General features: G+C 45.8%; 1 protein-coding gene across 1 annotated transcript in view; it reads right to left on the bottom strand.

Annotated features, from left to right (window-relative positions):
• Window positions 1–20474, bottom strand: part of LOC144103424 (uncharacterized) — a 47088-nt gene that overhangs the window by 5317 nt on the left and 21297 nt on the right. The window contains exon 4 of the mRNA XM_077636145.1: window positions 4129–4221. Within this exon, the coding sequence (XP_077492271.1) occupies window positions 4129–4221 (93 nt within the window). The remainder of the gene's footprint in view (window positions 1–4128; window positions 4222–20474) is intronic.

The following is a 20474-nucleotide window of genomic DNA, read 5'->3' as shown; positions in this document are numbered from 1 at the left end:
CACCTCCCTCCCGCCTTTGCGGCACCCCACCTGACGACGACTAATGCAGCGCGAGACACATGCAGATGGTGGTGATGTGATCACGAATCGGAGCCAATCTTGGGTTGTCTTGTAGCGTGCAAAAGCCTGTGTTCAAGTACAGCTTTCCTCCCTACCACAGCTTTTGAACTGCTGAATATGATACAACTTTCACGGTGCTAGAAAATATTTTCAAGCATAGTCCTTCTCTCTATAATTTGGGAAGGCATTGCAGGCAGCAGGAAGGCTGACTTGAGGTAGAAGGGTGAAGAAAGTCGCACTGCATAAATTATAAAAGCTGTTTCAGACAACGTTAACATTCTGTATAAGAAAAACAGCAACTTTCCAAAAATGGAACGTGGACAAAACATGCTTAGTCATAAGAAACAAGGCTGTATTTTTTTCTCGGTTAGTTTAGAAAGCAGATGTGAGATGGCAAACGAATTTTTGTCCTTGAAACAGTGCTTCTTCATTCGCATTTAAAATGTTAGCAACAAGCAATAGCTGACACTGAAACCTTCATACCGACACACGCCCCGTACCAATCCATATTCCCACGTTGCGAAAGCACTTATGCTTCTTAAAACTCTCTGTATCAACCTTTCTGGTAATTCTATTGCCGTATTTGTCTCTTGACCCTTCCTGCTCCTACTGTCTTGCTATTTTTCTAAATCCACCGCACAGGCGTTACTCGTGTCCTCTTGCCATATTTAGTGCCCGCATCCTCTTTCCTTCACCCTCTTCTGCAGTTCCTGGCTGTCGTCATGAAGCCCAAGACAAGCTAGCTTTGGTCAACCAATTCTATAATAAAGTGTCTCTATCTATGGTGGCAACATGAAAATGGGACAACCTAAATAAAATAAATATTGCCTAATTTGCATTAATTTGCAAATCACTAAAGTAGGACACAAAATCGACTTTTGGTAACTCCACAGGCTACATCCAGGGAGTTAGTTGTGTTAGCTTAGTTGGTAGAAACGACATTCACGGAAAAGAAGTGAACCAGACTACAAAAATAGTTCTTCCAATAAGAAGTTCCTTTGGAAGGGGAGAGACCTTCCTCCTTCACTTTACGGCCGTACTTTCAGGCATGATGTCAGTACTTGTCTCCTCATTTAAAGAGCGCTAAATTTAGAGAGTCGTCACTAACACATCGGGGCAACGCGTTCCGAAAAAAGAGCTGTTTATCAGTTTGGCCAAGTCCAGAGCTCTGTTAGCAGTCCTGGTTTCCGGTTGTGTAGAGTGTCTACACCAGTTTTGCGCAGACGGCGAGATAACTCCCCCGAGCGGGGAGAATTAGTCAACCTTAGAACTGTTGCAGGGCCTATATAGCTTCTATTACAGCCGTATTGCTCCCCTTAGGTGTATAGTAATAAAGTACTCTGGCCAGTAATAAGAATATCTGTGGCCGCAGCAGTCGACTGCCCTCAAGGCATACAAGGCACTCTTTGCCTACTTGAGAGAGACTGGATTGAGTGACAAATTGTGACAGCGCTGTGCATGTGAGAGTGTGTGTTATGCCTTTTTTCCTTTCTCTCTTCCTCCTTTTATTCCCGTAATTCCTCTTCCCCAGTGCATTGTAGCCAACCGGAACCCCTTTCTGGTTAACATCCCTGTTTTTCCCTCCTCCTCTTTATTATCTATCTACCTACTCTATTCAAAATCAACGAAACCGTGTGGGATATTGCCGTGCGCATTTAACTAATGCCCGAAGATGTACACCGAGCTCTTAGTGAAGGATAGCTCTGGCGTGCTTCTACTGTGCACTAACAGGTCTCGCATTTGCTTCAAATACCGGAGGTATCGTCGTATACATCGAGCTGTTGTGTGCTTGCCTTCAATTTGTAGTCTTGCGAAGTACTAATCTTTTGACATGATTCCAGCGCAGAAAGCCCACATCCGTTTCATCACTTAGTGCCCACAATAACGCTTTCTATGGAGGATGGCTTCTTTGTCTGGCACGTGATGTAGCCAGTCGAAGTCATCTGGAGTTCTTTGCTGCTAGGCCAGCTACAGGGGCATGCAGCTGACGTTTCCCCAATGTCCAACTATTCTAGACACCAGTAATCAGGCTCATATACCGAATACCAATTTCGAGAATTTATGCATAAATGATATTTTGACTTAACGGAGTACGGAGTGCGGCGAGATGGTGCTCCTGATTGTCGATACTCATGGCCAACTCTTACTACACGCTGCGGAGTCTGACTTATAGTAGGTCGCCTCCGTTTGTAGAGACTTGTTCTGAAGATCATAAGAAATTAATAGGATGGAACATCCAAGCTTCTTGCAGCAATTTATCGTGTTCAACGCCATGTAGCACGTGGTGCCAGTCACGGTACTAGAAGCCACAGTCGAAAGTTCCTGGGCTTGACTGGCGTCGTTGCTTAACGCGGTTATAATCGGGACGCCTTACATGGCTTTGAACGAAGCGCTCAACGCAGCCGCTACAGGGCGGAGGGGTCACGCAGAGAAACGCGACTGTTCACATGGTGCGCACCAGACATCCGCGCCGTGTAGTACGGCAGGAGCGATAACACAAGCATTAGGCCTCCCGTGTATAGATCTGTAAATTCCGCCTGCCCTGAATTTCCTCAAGTTTAGACAAACAGCCCATACGCGCCACTTTTGCAAGCTGAGGATCACCATGAATTCTTCCTGGCAACACAAGTTTTGGTTTTGTTGCGCGACGTTCTTTGCCAACGGCCGAGTTCTGAGGAAGACTAAGACGTTTCTTTTATGGGCAGCTCTGCAGATGTTTTATTGCTCTGATACATGTAAACTAAAATTCATCCTCAATCTCTTCTCTGTCTCCGTATTTGGACTTCAAAGACAACAAAAATCACTTTTTATGACAAAATAAACCGACCTGATTTAAGAAAACTGGCTCTCTGTCTTAAAATCTTGAAACGTCCATAGAAAGCAAAGGTTCCTGCACTTCTGGTTCAGAAACGACCACGCAGCCGCTTCAAAATGGCTGCCACAGAGAATATCGCCATTAGTACAACCCGCAAGATTACACGTATTTGAGTGTCTGACTTAATCCCTCTGAGATTTACCGGGCTCTCGAAGTACGTTTAGTTGCTGGCAGGTGTATCTTTTATCAGTAAGAGAGCGTGCTGTTTGTGAACTGTCGCAATAAAGAACGATCAGGGAAAGTCTAGCCTCGGTTTATCATGGACCTAAAATATTTATGTAAGCAAGATTTGCTGTTGATGTGCAAGCATTTGAGGTGGCAACCGGGAAGACAGTGTGCAATCCTGAGCTCATCAGGGTCAGTCTCGCCAGTAATGCAGATGACGATGATCTCATTAACTGCTGACAGCTAATTAAAGAACGGCAAAGAACACAGGCAGGAGAATGACGTCGTGCAAACGAAATTAAGCGTAGTGAAGAGTACCCGAAAATGAAACGATTAGAGGTTGACATGAAAACGAGCTGATGAACGAACTGCTCCTCATTAGTCAACCAGTCTTGGAGACAGAAAAATAATTAAAATCAAACTTCTGACTCTGGCGTTTCAGCTGTGTGTGGGTATTGATCTCTTTCTCGTCAGTTTTCAGGCGGCAAACGAAAAAAGGAAGTCAGCCAAAGATACCTGGCCACAGCACCTGTTGCGTTTCTTCCTGTCTTGTAACGGATATGATTGCAGCAGTGAGCAAGAATGACTCGCAAAAGTACGATACGATAAAGACGAGCGTCTTAAAGAGATATTCGATGCCACAAAAGGCTTCCGCCGGAGGTTCCTTACAGGAACGAAATCAGAATAGGAGGCATACGTTAGCGACGGTACAATCTGTATACAAACTTTGTGAAGTGTATGAAGGGTGCTGACGTTTTTAATGAACATTATATGGTCAATATGGCAGCTTCCAGTCCCTCCATTCGCTGTCGCCTGTCGTTTGGCGAAGACTCGAGGGGAGCCTACGCAAGCAGTTAAAATGCATTCACAAGTAAAAATCAAAATGTTGGAGTCTGTTTTTAAACAGGGAACAGACATTCGTGACATGACATTCGTGACACAGACATGAAATTGCGCCACAACATGTTTTTGCATGCAGGTCTTTCGCCAAAAAGGATTATTCACTGCTATAAGGACAGCGCACTTACTTTTTATTTCATACAGTGGCCATGTCGAAAATACTCCGCATGTGTTGTTCGGATGGCTATATTCGAGAACTTCGACCCATTTTTTATCGGCCTCTGCAAAGAAAAATAAATATCCGCCCCATATATAGCAACACGACTGAAGTCATAAACATAACAGTGAAAATTGTCTTTACTCGCAATGATATTTTACACTCTGAGACATACTTATTCTAAGAAATGTCATTGGAAAAAAATGGCTCCTAAAGAGAAGATCTGGTTCTTAAATATAAAATTTGAGAACGGCATTAGCTTACCTAAAAAGTGTACTCACAAAGATACTGAAAGAATCCTTTTTTATCATTCATTAGTTCTTGCACTAGACAGTCTGAAAGCTGCTTTGTATCTGTCGAAATATAAAACAAGCTTTATCTGAGAGGATTGCAGCCCCGCTACGCAGGTTCGAGATTTTGCTAGATTATCCTATAACATAATCCGAGATAATCTATAGCATAATTTAAGCGCCAATCTTCTGGGGCTTTTTGATTGCGCGACACAGCAAGATTTCTATCCTGGTCGAACAAAACTGAGGCATCAGTTTAAGTTACCCAACGGAACAATGTTCTCAGTTGCGCAGAGGGAGAAAGTTTGCTAAGGATCGCTGATTGGAATGCGCCATTAGATGCCCAAAGTGGCCTGTCTCGAAAATGAGTCCGTTTGAAAATAAGTGAGGCCAACATCAGCAGACCAATTTTTCCATGAATGACGAACACGATTGTGGCTATCGGTGACGCCTAGTCTTTGGGTTCTTTGTGGGTGTAAGGCCGCACAATAAATAGTGTTTCAGTCGCCGCTCACACTTCTCGTCTGTTGTACCTTTCTTTGTCACCACTACGTGACATGTGGTGGAGGTGCTAAATGTGCATGTGACTCGTCTACCAGCTGCCGCAGCAGGAACACTGCAAAAGACATCGAATCTGGAAGCAGCCGTCGTCTCCGATGGATGCCACCTGAACTGGGAACTCCCCACAGCAGACACTGCAGCGAAAAGAAGACTCGACGACCATAATCAGGCCACTTCTCTGGCCCTTGCCATTCTGCAGCAGCATTGAGTTCTTTTATCTTTTCCCGCATACCGCTTGGTGGGCCCGGGTAAAATCTAGTTACCAACTCGAGCATGCTGTCGTATTCAGTTGGCTGCGGAATGACATGGGTCCACGATTTTTTTTTCTTAGCCCTCAAACGCCTTTTAATTCGTAATAGGAAGAGCAGAATTCCAAATTTGCAACTTGGGACAATTAAATAATGAGGCCCTGAATGTTCTTAGAAGAATTGTGCTAAAAAAAGACTGCCGCTGCTTTGAAAGGATAATACTTCTTACAGGAATACAGCAGCTGAATCAGTCAGTTTTGATAATATTTTTTTTGCAAATGAAGAACCCTTTTGCAAGCGTACCCGAACATGAGAGGAAAAAAACAACGTACGATGGTTGCAACTGCATAATGCGTGAGCATGCGCGGAGGTGTGAGAGGAAAGTACGTTTCCCTGACACGTATCTATGAGATTTATTTTGTTGTAAAATAGTTACGACGACCTTGTCATCGCTGAAGTATTTGGCTATGTGCAAATTTATCATGGATTAATGAATGGAAGGTAGGAGCGTCCCCTTTGAAACGGGGGATGTCAGTTGCTACTTTTTTTACTTTTTTAACTGCGTTGTAAGCTACCAAAATTCGCCATTTCCTTTAAATACGTCTTCTTACAATTTTAACCTTACGTCATCTCTTTGCTTTTCAACCGGAAATCTACCAATCGCTTTTTGCCAATTCCCAATGCAGATTTATTCACATGACTATCGTTATCTCTAAAGCCTAGGGCCTCAGGAAGAGTGACTGTGCCTGTAACGAGATTGAGATGGATACCATCACAATTTAGTATGAGGTGTTCTATTGTTTCTACAGATTTACCGCACACAGCACATGCGTCATCTTCTTCGTTAAATTTCTCTTTGTAGCTGCGCGTTCTAATACATCCGGACCTAGCTTCAAAGAGTAGGGAACTGCCTCTTGAGTTATTATAACACGCTTCCTTCCTGATTTGCTGCTTCCAATATCGATATATGTCTTCACTATGCTTCTTTTCCATTGAATTTATTCAATTTTTACCTTCCTCGGTTTTAAACTGTCGTTTAATGCTCTGTTTTTCTACGGGCTCCTATATTTGATACTCACTAGTTAGCTTCCTAGTTCCTTTCCGCCATTGTGAGTCAATGCTCATCCTCTATAGGTATTTAAATACCTTAGCTGCCCACCTGTTATCGTCCAATTTCCTCAGGTGTTCTTCGTATATCATTCTACTCTGAGCTTCCCGCGCTTCGATTGATGCCCAGCCCATATCCCCCAGTACTGCCTCGTTTACGGTTTTTCCGCGGGCACCCAGTGCTAATCTTCCAACTGTTGTCTGATTTACTTCTAATCGCGACTGAACTTCAGCCCTTAAGCATAGAACCGCATTCCCGAAAGAAAGCCCCGGCACTATTATTCCTTTCCAATTACCTTTGAGACTTCATACCTGTTGTACCCTCACAATTCCTTGTGTTTCATTATCTCGGCATCTCTTCGCCCTTTTGCTATGAGAAACCGTTCGTGCTTTTCCGTATACATATTCCCTTCGTTCTCCCATACCCCGAGATATTTGTATTCGGTCACTCGGGGTACATAATGGCCTTTTATTGTAATCTCCCCATCAGTAGTATCATTGAAAATCATCACACCTGACTTATTTGCGCTAATACAGAACCATAGACTGTCTCCTTCGTCTCCATAGCAATTAACCACAGTTTGCAAATCTCTCTGGCTGTCTGGTGACAGTCAATATCGTCCGCATACATTAAACCCGGTAGTCGTTGCTCAACAACCCTCCCACCTAAGCTTTACGACAGATTACAACCTAGATTGCTTTCTTGTAGCCTTCTTTCCATACTTATCACATAAAGCATGAAGAGCAGCGGTGATAGAGGACAACCTTGCCTTAATCCTTTGTGTGCCTCGACAGCTGTCGTACTCTTAATTCCTTCCCGTGTTATTCCAACTTTATTTTTTCGATTAATTTCGTGTAGAAAATCAATTGCCTCATGGCCGTTACTTTCAGCTTTTCATATGTTCTGGTGAAGATCACGGTTCACGTTGTCGCATGCACCGTTTATGCCCAGGAAGGTTCAATGCAGAGGTATATTTTCTGCCTTATCTATTTCTATGCACTGGGTAAGCACGAACAGGTTATCATCTATGGCTAACTCTGAACCTTTTCTGAAGTTCTCCGAGTATTCTATTACTGTTTTCTCATGACTGCATTTTTAATTTCACGGCCTGCATCGCCAGCCTGTATTCAACTGATGATATCATAATCGGTCGGAAGGATTTTATCTTCATTTTATCGTCTTTCCCTTTATAAATCAAATTCATTTTAGTCTGTTTCCAGTTGTACGGAATTTGGTTATTTATTATGATTGCCTCCATTGATTTTATCAATGTTTCTTTGCCTCTTGGGCCAAGTTCATTATTTAGCTTTATTAGAATTTCATCTATCCCTGCGGGCGTCTTGTTTAGATGATTTGCTTCCACCTTTTTCCAGTTAAGTTTCGTCAGTTCTAAGCTGTTTTCTATTGTGCTGTCCTGTGTTGCTCCCTTATTTTGGACGATTACCCTACTGTGTTTTCTAAATGATTCAGCTATAACGGATGCAATGTAGTTCACAGTGTCAGCTCCCTCTAAACATTTTCCCTCGGCGTCGTGAATCCGTTCCTGTTTCATGTGATTCGCTTTGCCCAGCCAGCTTAATGGCTACAGAATTTTGTTGGCCCCCCTTTGCATCAGGCAAGTTCAGCCAGCCAGCGATCAGAGGACTGGTTTATTCTTCTCCTGAACGAGGACCTGCACTTGCTGTTTCTTTTGCCGATAAGATTCCCATTTTTGTCCCATTTCTTCTTCAGATAACTGCGCCCTCTTTGTTTCTCTGTGTTCCCGTGATGTCAACTGTCCTTGTTCGATGCCCTTCCTAATTTCCTTAATCCACCAACTTCATGGCTTCCTCTTTCCTTCCCAGTGGTTTGCTCCTTTTTCTTTTATTTTTGTACTAATGAGTAGTTCTAACTGAGTAAAATGCCACTTTTCCATGGGATGTTTCTCTGTTCCTACCTCTTTGCCGCCACTATTAGCGCGATTTGTTCGTCATTTATTTTGAGTACTTTTTTGGCATCCCTGCATTTCTCTTTTGACCAAGGCTCCCAACTGCAGACTAATACGCTTATGATGATTTGAGAGGCTGTACTTCCGCTCTTCGTCTATTTTGATGGTTACGAGCATGTTATACATCCCCTGCGACGTTAAGCAGTAGTCAGTGGTCGTCTGCCGGTTACGGGATTCCGACGTGATTGGTCCCTCACACTTAGTTTCTCTATTTAAAATAACTAAGTTCCGTCGCTCACAGAAGGCTAGCATCAACTTCCCCTTTCAATCTGTGTATCCATCCACATCCTCGATGTTGCCATTCATGTCAGCAGCAGAATAATATCGGCACTAGATCCTTGTCTTCTTGCCTGCATTAGTCTCCTGTCCCTAAATAAACATCTCCTGGCGATGCCTTTTTACCGGAAATTGTACCTGACACCCAGACATGTCCTTTGCAAGTTGACTTTATTCTTTGCCAATTTGTTCCTTGATGTCTCAGTTTTTCAACGGCCTAATAACGTAATGCCTTCACAACTGGTGACGTTTCGCCTGAGCTCAATGCTTTAACGCAATCTATGAAGGTTATATACAGGGAGTGAATAAAATGGGCCCATATCTCCACCACTTGATTCTTGGTATGAATGCGATCAATTGTCAAAAAGTCTTTACAAAAGCCTGCCTGGTGATTTAGTTGATTGAAGTCGTACGTTGTTCTGATTCTATTAGTTATCACTTTAGGAAACACATTGTAGACAAATGACACTAAGTTGATTAGTCTGTAAATCTTCGAGCCCTTGACGTCCCCTTTATTATAAAATATTTAACGTTAGTGTTCCTCGAAGATTCTGGCACGCTTGAAGTTATCAGGAATTTCTTTACATAATGATTAGTTTTTCTAGCAAAATCAGCCCACCGTGCTTCAACAGACCGGTGACTTCATCTTCACCAGATGCTTTCCCTCGTTTGCCTTGCTCTTATCAGTTTCTGTACTTCATCTTTCAATACTGGCGGGAAGTCTAAATCTGTAAATCACACTCTCGCAGCCGTCTTGAACATACTAAATACTGTCTATATTGGTGTTGAACTATTTTGTTACTTGAACTATCATATCCATACTTTTAATTACGCTGTCCTCTTTGCCTCATATAGCGTAATTTTGTTTGCATATGCGTAGTTCTAACTAGACTGTTTTCAGTTCGCCGTCATTCTTCAGAGCATGCTTGCCTCTTTATGTTATGCTTCGTTATGTCGGTTATCGTGAGCTTATTAATGTTTTTTTACCGGCGCCAATTCTATTTATTTAGTTTTACACACTGCAGCCTCTATTGGGGCTATTGATAGAGTGAAGCTAACAATTCCACAAACACCCACACACAAAGATTAGATATAACATGTTCGAATACATAGCGCAAACAATGTGATATGCTGCAACTAATAAATTGATGTGATGCACAATGAACACAATACGAAAGTAAACACCGTGTGGCACCGATGACTGTCAAAAATGAGTTTAATGGAAGAGAGCTCCTTATTCCGGGAATTGATGATGATGATTACGAATTTTTATAGCGCAAGGGCGTCTATGTACAAAAAGCGTCATGGCACAAGGTATTTTTCGATTGCTCAAGGTGGGGTCAAAGACCAATTTTCCAAGCATTTCTTCCTTGACTAGCCGAACATCAGGCCAGGGGAAGCTTGTACCCATTGTATCACTGGTGTGTACCATGTGGCACTGGGGATCGAACCCTGCACCTTCCGCATGCGAGGCGGATGCTCAACCACTCGGCCACCTCTGAGGTTTTGTGGCAGTAATTAAGTTCCAATGTTCAACTGTACGAGGAAAAAAGCAGGTTTTGAGATTGTTTGTGCGGGCGAAGTATGGCTTAAGATTAAGGCTGTGATGACTCCTGGTTGATTGGAGAACATCAGGGGCAAGATAGAGATTCTATAGGCTTATATATTCTGTCGGTGGAGTGAAAAAATTTCTACCTCTGCCATTTTTTAGTCAGATCTTTCGTCTCCTGAGAAAGCGTAACGGTATTTTATCTAATCTTCGTTGGCTTACGTCTACTGCGCATTCCGTAATTACAGTCGTGAGATCATCGTTCATGGCTCGAAAAGTAAGGTCGGCGTCCTCGGTTGGAGATGTGTTCTGGACAGCTAACTCGGTAAAGCGTTTGTACCCCACCTGTTTCTTCCTTACTCCGTTCAAGCCCTGTCTAATTCGAGACATAACAATCATGTGGCCGCATGTCGCAAAAAAATCAGGGAGGGGCACTTTGTAGACTTAAAGTGCGGTGAGGCAAAAGCCTTTAACGCGGTGTTCCTGCCTGTGTCACTAATGTCTGGTTGGGATGTTGATTAAGTACACAATTGTTTGTGAATCGTAAATGATGAAGACATTGAAGGGTGTTTGGGCGACATCCATCTGATTCGATGCATTTCCGCAAACACTCTTCAGCGTCCTTACGCTAGACATGTATTAGTGTGGGCAGAGAACAGCAAAGAAAAATAATGTTGCCCAGCCCGCACCGCCTAACGAGAGCAACATATGCGTTGGCAGGAAGTAGCGTACTCGTTAGCACGCTCGGCGGTGGAACGGAAGGACGGTGGTTTGAATCCCAGCTTGCCAAAGCATTTCTTCTTATCGAGTTAACATCATTTCATTGACAGCTATAGTGCGACAGATTTTGCGGAAGGATGCACAATGATAAGTCCTTAATGACGTTCGCCTTTAAATTCGGCGCACATTCGCAAAGCCGGCCCGGCGTCGAAAGAATCTCGCTAGCTCACGGCGTAGACGTTTCTCCAAAGTTGGAGAAACAAGCTCCTATAGCCGACATAGAGCGCGTAGCCTTGTGCATGCTGAGCGATGCCCTCACCACTTCACTCGCGCGACAGTGGCGCCGGGTTGTAAAGAAGAGGCTAGAATTTCCTGGAAGGCAGTCTCTACGCCTGACAAACGATGACAAGCTCTCTCAACAAAGATGAGGTTGCTATGATACGGGTAATACTATTTTTATGTGCGCGCCTACCTTTGTGCGCCCGTGCCGCAGTTTAGGCTGCGGGGAAGCACTCCCGAACCATTTTCGGGCCGACCCCATTCGCCCAGCCGTGGACAAGTGGGGCAGCGCTCATGTTTTGGGGACAATGCCATCGGATCCTCCAGTCGTCGGACTTTCACTCCTCCAGGTGAACGAATTCTTTTCTGTTTCGTTTGACTCTCTCCTGTACTAGTGCACTTTAGGTACAATCCCTTTGGTTTTATTGTAGTCTCTCAGGATCGTTAGTTTGGATGAGCTGCATTGTATTACAAATCACTACATATATGCTCGTACGAGTGATTAGAAATAACTCTGCATCGCCTGTTGTGTTGCATAAAGTTTGGTTTGTTTGTGAAGCTTAGGCGCCTACTCATCCTCGGCTCTAAGCGACCACCCTCATTGTCACTTGGTAGCTGGTTATTGGCTTAATTTGTCATGCTTAGTCGAGGGCATCTCCTTTGAGACCGAAACAGTTACCACCACACGCTGTAAGAGTGTTGGGGACTGCACGCTACAAGTGTACAAAAGTGACGCCGAAACACAGCACCTATCCGAAAAGGTACACATCGCAGAAGTACTTGCTCTTGGGTTAGATGGTTCATCATAAAGTTGATTGACGCAAAACTATTGACGGCCATGTCATTGTCTGTCGTGCATCAGATCGTTTTTTAGGAATTGTTATAGGTCGGAATCTATCATAGAGCCCGCATTGCAGCGTTGTAAAGAAAAACTAATCTCTATCACACACCTGCTCAGTTTTCTTGGCGGAAAACCATAAGGATAGTCGATTTTTTTTATGCTGCAACTCTACAGAGTACTCTTTTGGGGATTTGTGCGGTACAGTGCACCAGTGCTTTGAAGCACATGCAAGACAAATTTGCGTGCCCTGCAAGCTATACAAGGTCAGGCACTTCGCACATGACTGGGTCTCCATCGCAGCGCATCGACAGTTGCTACCATTGCAATCGACCAGGTTTACCCACTCTCGACGTATATAACGCTTGAAACCCTGCGGATTCACATACGGCATCTAACAAGGATTCCACAGTACCACCTTTTGTCAGTGGCGAATCAAAGACCACAAGCAGCGTTTTCGAAAGTTATAGCAGCCCACCAGTCTTCTATCCCATCGCAGTTCACCCCGGCAGCACGGCCTTCCTCTGTGCTGTGGTGTCTGCGGGAGCCTTGCGTGCGCCTTACAATTCCGGGCATAACGAAAAAATCGAACTTATCGACACCGGACATTAAACAGTTGACACTCTGCCTACTCCACGCCCCATATAGTGACCGCAATCATGTACATACAGATGGTTCGGTCTCAGGTACAAGTTCAACCTACGCCGTGGGGATTCCTGCGAGACAGACCAGTATTATTCAGCAAACTTCGCATCGGACAACATCCACCGGGTCATAATTGGCAGCTCTTGTTGCGGCTGTGCCGTACATCGGTGCACAAACACCCCACAAATGGGCTGTGTTCTGTGACTCAAAAGCAGCCTTAGAGTGTCTTAACTCTTCTTTACGTCATGGCGATCACGATCAACTCGTAGCTGAATTAAGACATCTCCAACACCAGGCGCAGGAAGAGGGTCATGACATCGTCTTCCACTGGATACCGGGACACTCTGGCATTGTCGGAAACGACGCAGCTGACGCTGCAGCTCGAGCGGCTCACGGCAGTGCCAACATTGTCCAGATACCGTTGACAAGAGTCGACGCAGCAAGACATCTGCGAATGCTTGGCCGAAGAGAGCTTTTAGCGTCATGGTCCTCTACTAGTAACTCCACATGCCATCTGCACCGCCTAGACCCCTTACTCCGACTGAGACCTCCATCCGGCCTCTCCCGCTGCGATGCTATGCTGTTGTGTCGCCTGTGGCTGGGAGTGGCGTTCACAAGTGCTACTCCCACTTAATCGCAGTGGCAGAGTCTCCTGCGTGTGAGATGTATGGGTGCGCCGATACTATAGAACACCTTCTTTGTAACTGCCCTCGGTTTCAACGTGAGCGTGCACTCATGGCTGCAACACTCTGCCGTTTAGATCCTCGGCCCCTTACTGAAGCCAAGATTCTGGATCCTTGGAGTAAGCCTTCATTGCAGAGGACAGCTTTGAAGGCACTTTTATAGTTGTTGAAGGACTCAAGACTGAGTGCAAGATTGTGAACAATCAGTGTGTGCCCTGTGTACCCTACAAGTAACGGCCAATAGACACGTGGAAAAATGATCATATTCCTTTGTTCTCTCACTTTTCTATCTCTCCCTCCGTTCCCCTTCCCACGTGTAGGGTAGCATACCGGGCGCTGCCTAGTTAACCTCCCTGCCTTTCCGTCTTTCTCTCTCTGAATGGCGCAAAGAAACAAAAACAGGAAGACACAGAGGCAGAAAAAGCGCCTAATGCTACACATCCTCATCGCCATCCTACGCTCCTCACCTACACATCCTGTATGATGCCATTGTGAGCGTAAAGCATGAAGTCTTTGTGGTATTACGTCTCGCAATTGCAGCTCTTCTCTGTCCACTTCCTGTTGTGGCATTTGTGAAGGAAAGCACTGATCGCCGTAAATTATTTCTTTGTACAAACTCTAGTACTAATTCCCACTTGCTATTCCTAATTATAGGCCTTTGTCATCCACTGCCTGGTCTCCGGCCTGCTTCCTACCTACCTTTCTATTGCAATCGCCCATAAGTACAGCGCACTGTTTTTCACTCTTTTATTGGCTGCTTCTCTGAAGCGTTTGGACCGCTGACCGCTCACGATGGAGCTACTGCTAGGCACTTGGCTGCAGAGTTGGCAAGCAGCCTAGGATATGCGGGCGTTTTCGCGTTTAACTTTTTCAGTGAATTGCGCCTCGGCTCACAATTATGATGCCATCAAATGTCCCTGCACATGTATTGATCTCTCATCTCACCACATTGTTACCCATCACGACCATCCTTTTGTCCTCCTCCCGTTCCGTAATGCACATTAGCAGGCCAGATTCTGGCCAGCCCTCTTTCCCTTCCTTCCAGTAAATTTAGCTATCTATCAATTTTTTTTGCACTTCCATGTGTTCATAGAAGCTTGCGACAGTCTGGTGAACACGGCTTGATGCAGCCGGGTATGCCTATGCAGCCTTCAATTTGTAGCTGCGTATAAACTTATTTACGATAATGGCCACCCTCTCGGTAATGCTGTAGAAATTGTTCCAAGTCGTCAACTATATCCTGCTTGATGAAGAACCTCACACCTAGTTCTCGTCCGTACGCTAATCTGCGGTATCATACTATTCGCCCAAACTGTAGCAGTGTATACACCTCATCGCTCTCCTAACCTCACCATGCCCTATGACATCCCGTTTTATGCCCTCAGTTCCTCAAACGACACAGATGCACTATAGCCTCACTCGGTGACGTTCTTGCATAAACTCTGCTATTCTCTGTTTCTAATGAGGCCTGTCTTATGCCAGAGATACTTGGCACCATCTGCTGCATCGCAGGTCTGACCACCGGTTTAATCAGATGCTCCGCAGGCGAACAGGAGTAAGAGAGGATGGTTAATTCGTGCATTGATACAGAAGGTTGTGCCCAAGTACTAAGTGCTACAGCAGGGTGGCCGGGTCCTATTCTAGCCAGGGAGAGAGCTGCCGGCACTGGTCACCGAGCTCCGGCCGCGCTCTTGATACGCGGACTTTAGCGATCTGAAGAGCTTCGCGGTACCGCGCTTCGACCCGTGGTCTGCTTGCAAGTTCGTCGTATGCCACCGCTGCGCCATATAAAAAATCTAACCGTGTATGTATTATTTTTACCTTATCGTACCAACACCTGCAAAAACGAGCCTGTCCTATTGCTTCGAAAGGACGATTGTTCCTAGTGAAATCGAGACCTGGCTCAGGAGTGTTGAGATGTTCCGGGGCCATTCATCGAGAATGACAGAGGTTTTGAGTTCAACATTTCGGTGAAACGTGCGCTTTGCTAAAAGTCAGAATATCGGCTTTCACAGAAGGCAACAGTGTCCGTTCACCACGAGAACACCCAACTTAGGATACGAGAAGCTGATCGCACAAAACACATAATATCTGTGGCATCGCATGCGAATAAACCTTCTAGTGGAAATGGTCAACCTGAACACGGACACTCATGTCCGATCTCTCTTTTCTTTCTCCAACCGTTTTTCTATATACATTTCTATCTTCTCCGGAAGTCCTGATCAACGGGCAGCTCATTGTCCAGCGTGCTCACTTTGTACAGGTTAACGCAACGGGCCCCTCTACATACTGAACACGAGCGGCTGTTGAGTGGCAACACTTCATTTCGTAACCCATGTGCCGCGTTTCGCAATAGCGGTGCGTTAAGGTCTACTTGAGATCACCACAAGGTTCGCTGCAACTGGCGCTCGCGTGTTTTTCTGCCCAACTGTTCGGGGTCTCATCGCGGAACCCATTGAGCACTCAAACGGCTGTGCAACAAGTAGCTTTCGCTTCTGGTTGCAAGGCTGAAGTACGAGCACAGACCGCAACAGTGACCGGCAAACACACACACACATTCACGCCGCTCATTTTTCCAGCGCTCGTATTGACGCAACCGCGCGCAACCGCACGCATATTTTTGCATAGCGAGAGAAAGAATCAGTGTAGCGGAGAGAACCTTGGGCACCTACAGCGACAGCAGCGCAAATCAGAAGATTGAGCTATATATAGCTTACACTATAAATGCACAGTCCGATTCCTAATAAGAGGTCTGGAAGATTTATTTTTCTAATATCATAAAAAAAAACTCGTTTTAGATCGTCACCGACATCGCAGGAAAAGCGCCTATCATCGAAATTACTTTCGAATGTTTGGTTCGCCAGCAGAATCTTCCTGTACAAAGATTCGCAGTTTACCCGTATACCTGGAAGACCGCAACCAATGAGTTGCGAAGTAATTCGTCAAGTAGTCCAGGAGGAGTTCAAATGACTGCATGGACTGCAGCCATCTTTTTCGCAACCGCGTGCAGTGTCTATGATTGATGTGGTACGCGCAGTAGTGTAGAAGGTGCCCAGCACCCTACCCCGACGGCCATAGTAAAGAAGTACAGAAATTTAGCCACAAGAGTGGTAACGTAGCTCGGTTCCTCAACAAGCCGCAAGAGCTCCTTGTGGATATCAACCCGCTGTGCAAAAGCGCGCGCCTCTCGTTTACACCCTTCTGCTACACTTACGACTGACTCACAAGCCCCCGGAAATGCGACAGCTTGAGAACCATTGGAAACAGCCCCCTTTTCTTTCACTTAGATGAAGCCAGTCTATGTGTGACAGTAGTCCTGACAGTGACGAAGGATTATAGTGCCACCCAACATTTCCGCAAGTTCCCATCGCCGTGAGCCTCCAGCTTCGCATGGCCACTGCTCAGTGGCGGAGGATGCATGCGCAAAGTACCCTAATCGCAAAGGAAACTAAAGAGAGCAACTTCTGAAGCGAGGGTGCTTTGTGGCGAAATGACGAAGATCCTTCATCGATCGCGATGCTGACAACGCGGCGCCCACTACGATGGCATAGCACACAAATATAAGCTCAACAGAGATATAATGCCAGAGTGAGCTGACGGGGCCACCGAGAAAAGAGACGAAGACAGAACAGGCCACACCCAGGATTCGCGTATCCGACAAAGGCGAAAGGAGAGGCCGAGGACAATGTGGAAAGAACATATGATCTTGAAGTAGATCTGAATGGCAGGAAAATGACTCCTCTAATCGACATGGTGGTAAACTATGATGTGATCATGAGTACTTTCGGGGCTTTGCTCAAGAAGCGAAGGACCACTTCTCGCATTAAGATACTGCCAAAAAAGTGAGTGATTTTGTTAGAGTATTTGTGATGTTAAGGTTAGGCGTGCAGTGATGCCATCATTTTGTCGAAATCCTGTTTCGGTTTATGAATTTCTGCTGATTGCTCTTTTATACACTTTGAAGTGGTGTTTAAAAGAAAGTTTTTCTAAAGGACAGAAGGTATTCAAAGGAATGTGAAGCGATTCTGAACAGAAAATGTTCAAAAACTCTCGGGTTGCCCTTTACATACATCCCTTATGTAGGTGATACAAGTTTCAAACCCCGGACTAGGCCACCTGAGAAGAGTATACTCGGCCTGTAATTTCTGACTAATCGAGGCGCAGAAACAGTGACTGAAGTTCTCGACAAACTACTCCAAAGTTTTCAGGGTGACTCGCAGTTCGCAAAAAACCGCAGGGTGGCTTGGATAAGAAAAACACGATATTCGTAAGCTTAGTGACCGGATCCCAACGGTTTAAGTAGATCAGGCGTTGCTAGTAGATGAGCCACTCATCAACGCCTTTCCAGCTAGATCAGCAAAAGACCGTCGCTCCCGGTACAGTCGTGTGGCTCCAGGCTTGAATTTGGACGAACGTCACCATACTGGGATGAACGGTCCCGCAAAGTTTTCGTACCTTCTTAGATGCGAGTTCCATTTTTGTTTGGACGACTAGGAGACCAGCAAGGTGACAGCTGCGGCAAGGGTGCAGCGGATCAGTCTGCGTCATGCGTCTAGGCGTAGGCGTGACTTGCACCTGCCAGCTTTGCCGGCGTGACAGCCTTTTTTATGAGTACTCTCCGGCCGGGGCATGCAATTTGACCTACATTGGTACCCTACTCAATTCCATGACGCCCTTCGAATAGGCTCATGTCGCCGGTGGGCTGTTAAGGGACGCAGAAGGCATAGCGGATGCAGTCAGCACCGACATGCGACCTTGTCGAGAGACCCGGCGGGCAATGCGAGCACTGCCGTCAATCTCACCCGACTTGAGCCTCACCCGTAGCCCAAGAGACTTCCTCTCAACCGAGCGCATGCATGCGCCTAGACTACGCCATTCCCCCTTCACCCCTAACTTCCCCCGACACTGTCGCTGAAAAGGTTGAGAGCCCTCTTCACCAAGCGACTCCAGCAGCAAGGAGTAAAACGCTGTCCGGTTATGCTGGTCGCCTGCCCTGCGAAAGCGGTAACAACAGCTGGACGGTGATCTGGATTTCCTTTAAGAGCAAGTATAAGAATCGGAGCCAGGCACGCGGTAAGACAAACCACTCCGTTTCCTGTCTGAGCTGTTCCTCAATCTTCGCGCAGAGTACCCAGCAACAGCATCAAATTGTTACGGACTGGAGCATTATTTGGGGCGGGGCATCCCACAGACGAAGTAGAGCAGAGCTCAGCTGAGAAACGCTGCTAAGTCTGTAACTACAGGTAGCCGAACGTTGTTTTCCTTCTCTTTCCTAGCTGCCCTTGTAACTTCCTTTCATGACTGCAACAATACAGTGCGGTCCACATGCTCGTGAGCCATCCGGCGAAGCAAGGTGAGTACTCGCCAAAGATTTACTGCCACAATGTGTTTTAGAGCTGCGCACATGAACTTCGGAACTGGGAAAGCATAGCTAAAGTATATGAATATGTCGCTCTCGGTCCTGTAGGTCGTGATTATTCAAGACCCGTTTTTTTTTAAATGAAGCCCATGCGGCAGCGAACGATAATTACGCATTTTCAATAGGCTGCAATTCCTCTTGTATTACGTCGGTGTACTCAATAGATAAACTTCCTATACGCGTTTACTAACTCTCAGTGCTTTCAGTCAACAGCAGCTTTTTAAAATTTGCAATCTTTTGTAATAGTGTACTACAAATGAAAATTTAAACTTTTCAATCCTTGTGCTGAACTGCTCAATTAGAGTTTACCTAGTATTATAGAATATTCACAATTTATTTCTAGGCCTACTCAAGCTCTTAGGGAAGAAATTGAAAGATTATCGAATTTGTAGCTTACATGCCTTCACTGTGGCCTTCTTAAGTTTTCTTGGCACCCGATATGCTACTGATAGTCACCATTCCGTTTTCCATTTTTACCACTCGTAGCAGATACCGTCATGTGCAGCTCCGTTGTGCGACAGGTATAATGATTTCGATCGCATAATTCGAGAAGATATTTTTTTCAGGGTACGTACGAACAGTCTTCGTCAAAAATAAACACCCCAAGTAGTTTGCTTTCAAGCTGTTAGCGGGGCTATTCAGCACATTTGACAGCCCCAGGAGCGGAAAGAAGAAGTGGTGGTGCCGAACATTCTTTGTTTGAGCTCTTCCACTTTTCTGTAGTTTCTTGCTTTTGTGCGTGAACTGTGTCCTCGCCATCCTTCGGGATGGCGGGAGTACAGCCCCTGCGTCCTCCCGTGGTCGCTGTTGACAAGACTGCGGCTCTACCAAGTGGCAACTCTAGTGCTGATGTGGAGCTTCCAGATTCATCTGATGAATCCACGGTGACAGCGATGGATTCTGACAGCAGCAGCTTCATGCTTGTTGAGTCGCGCCGCATGAAAACGAAGTTGCGCCGGACATCGACAGCGGGTGGGTTGCCTACGAGGAATGTTGACCAGCCAGGTGTCTTCTCAGTGGCCTTCGTTCCTACAACGCAGACGGCTAATCTGAACACCATTAACAGACAGCGGCTAACCCCAGTTTTTCGACCGGGTTGTTCCGGGACAAGTCTGTGAAGTCAGAATTAATGAATGAAAGGATGTCCTGACAGTAGATGTTACATCTCAGGCATCAGTAGACAAGCTGAAAGAAATTAGCGTCCTCGGTGACATGGCAGTCAGCTCCTACGTTGCTTACGGGAAGCGGACAACCACTGGAGTTATCACTGATGTTGACCCCGAGATAGCTGACAAGGACCTCTGGTCCCTGATTAAATCTACGGCCTGGATTGTTGACATTCATCGTTTCGGGCGCTCCAAGTGTGTCAAACTAGTTTTTGAAACTGACGCTCTGCCATCCCACGTCAAGGTGGGCTATGTGAGGCATCCTGTCCGCCTGTATGTTCCCAAACCTGTTCAGTGCCACAAGTGCAAAAAGATAGGTCATGTGAGTGCTGTTTGCAACAATGAGGTATCCTGCCGTCGATGCGGCGTGATGCACCGGCATGACACCTGCACGACGGAGACTATAAAGTGCGCCAACTGCTCGGGTGCCCATGAAGCCACAGCTAAGGACTGCCGTAAGCTGCAAAACAAAAGACTCATCCTGAAGAAGATGGTGAAATACAATTCGACCCACCAAGAAGCGGCGGCGTGTATTCGTCGCCGCAAAC

Source organism: Amblyomma americanum, chromosome 9, assembly GCF_052857255.1.
Source record: "Amblyomma americanum isolate KBUSLIRL-KWMA chromosome 9, ASM5285725v1, whole genome shotgun sequence".
Taxonomy (NCBI): domain Eukaryota; kingdom Metazoa; phylum Arthropoda; class Arachnida; order Ixodida; family Ixodidae; genus Amblyomma; species Amblyomma americanum.
This window is presented reverse-complemented; position numbering and strand designations above follow the sequence as displayed.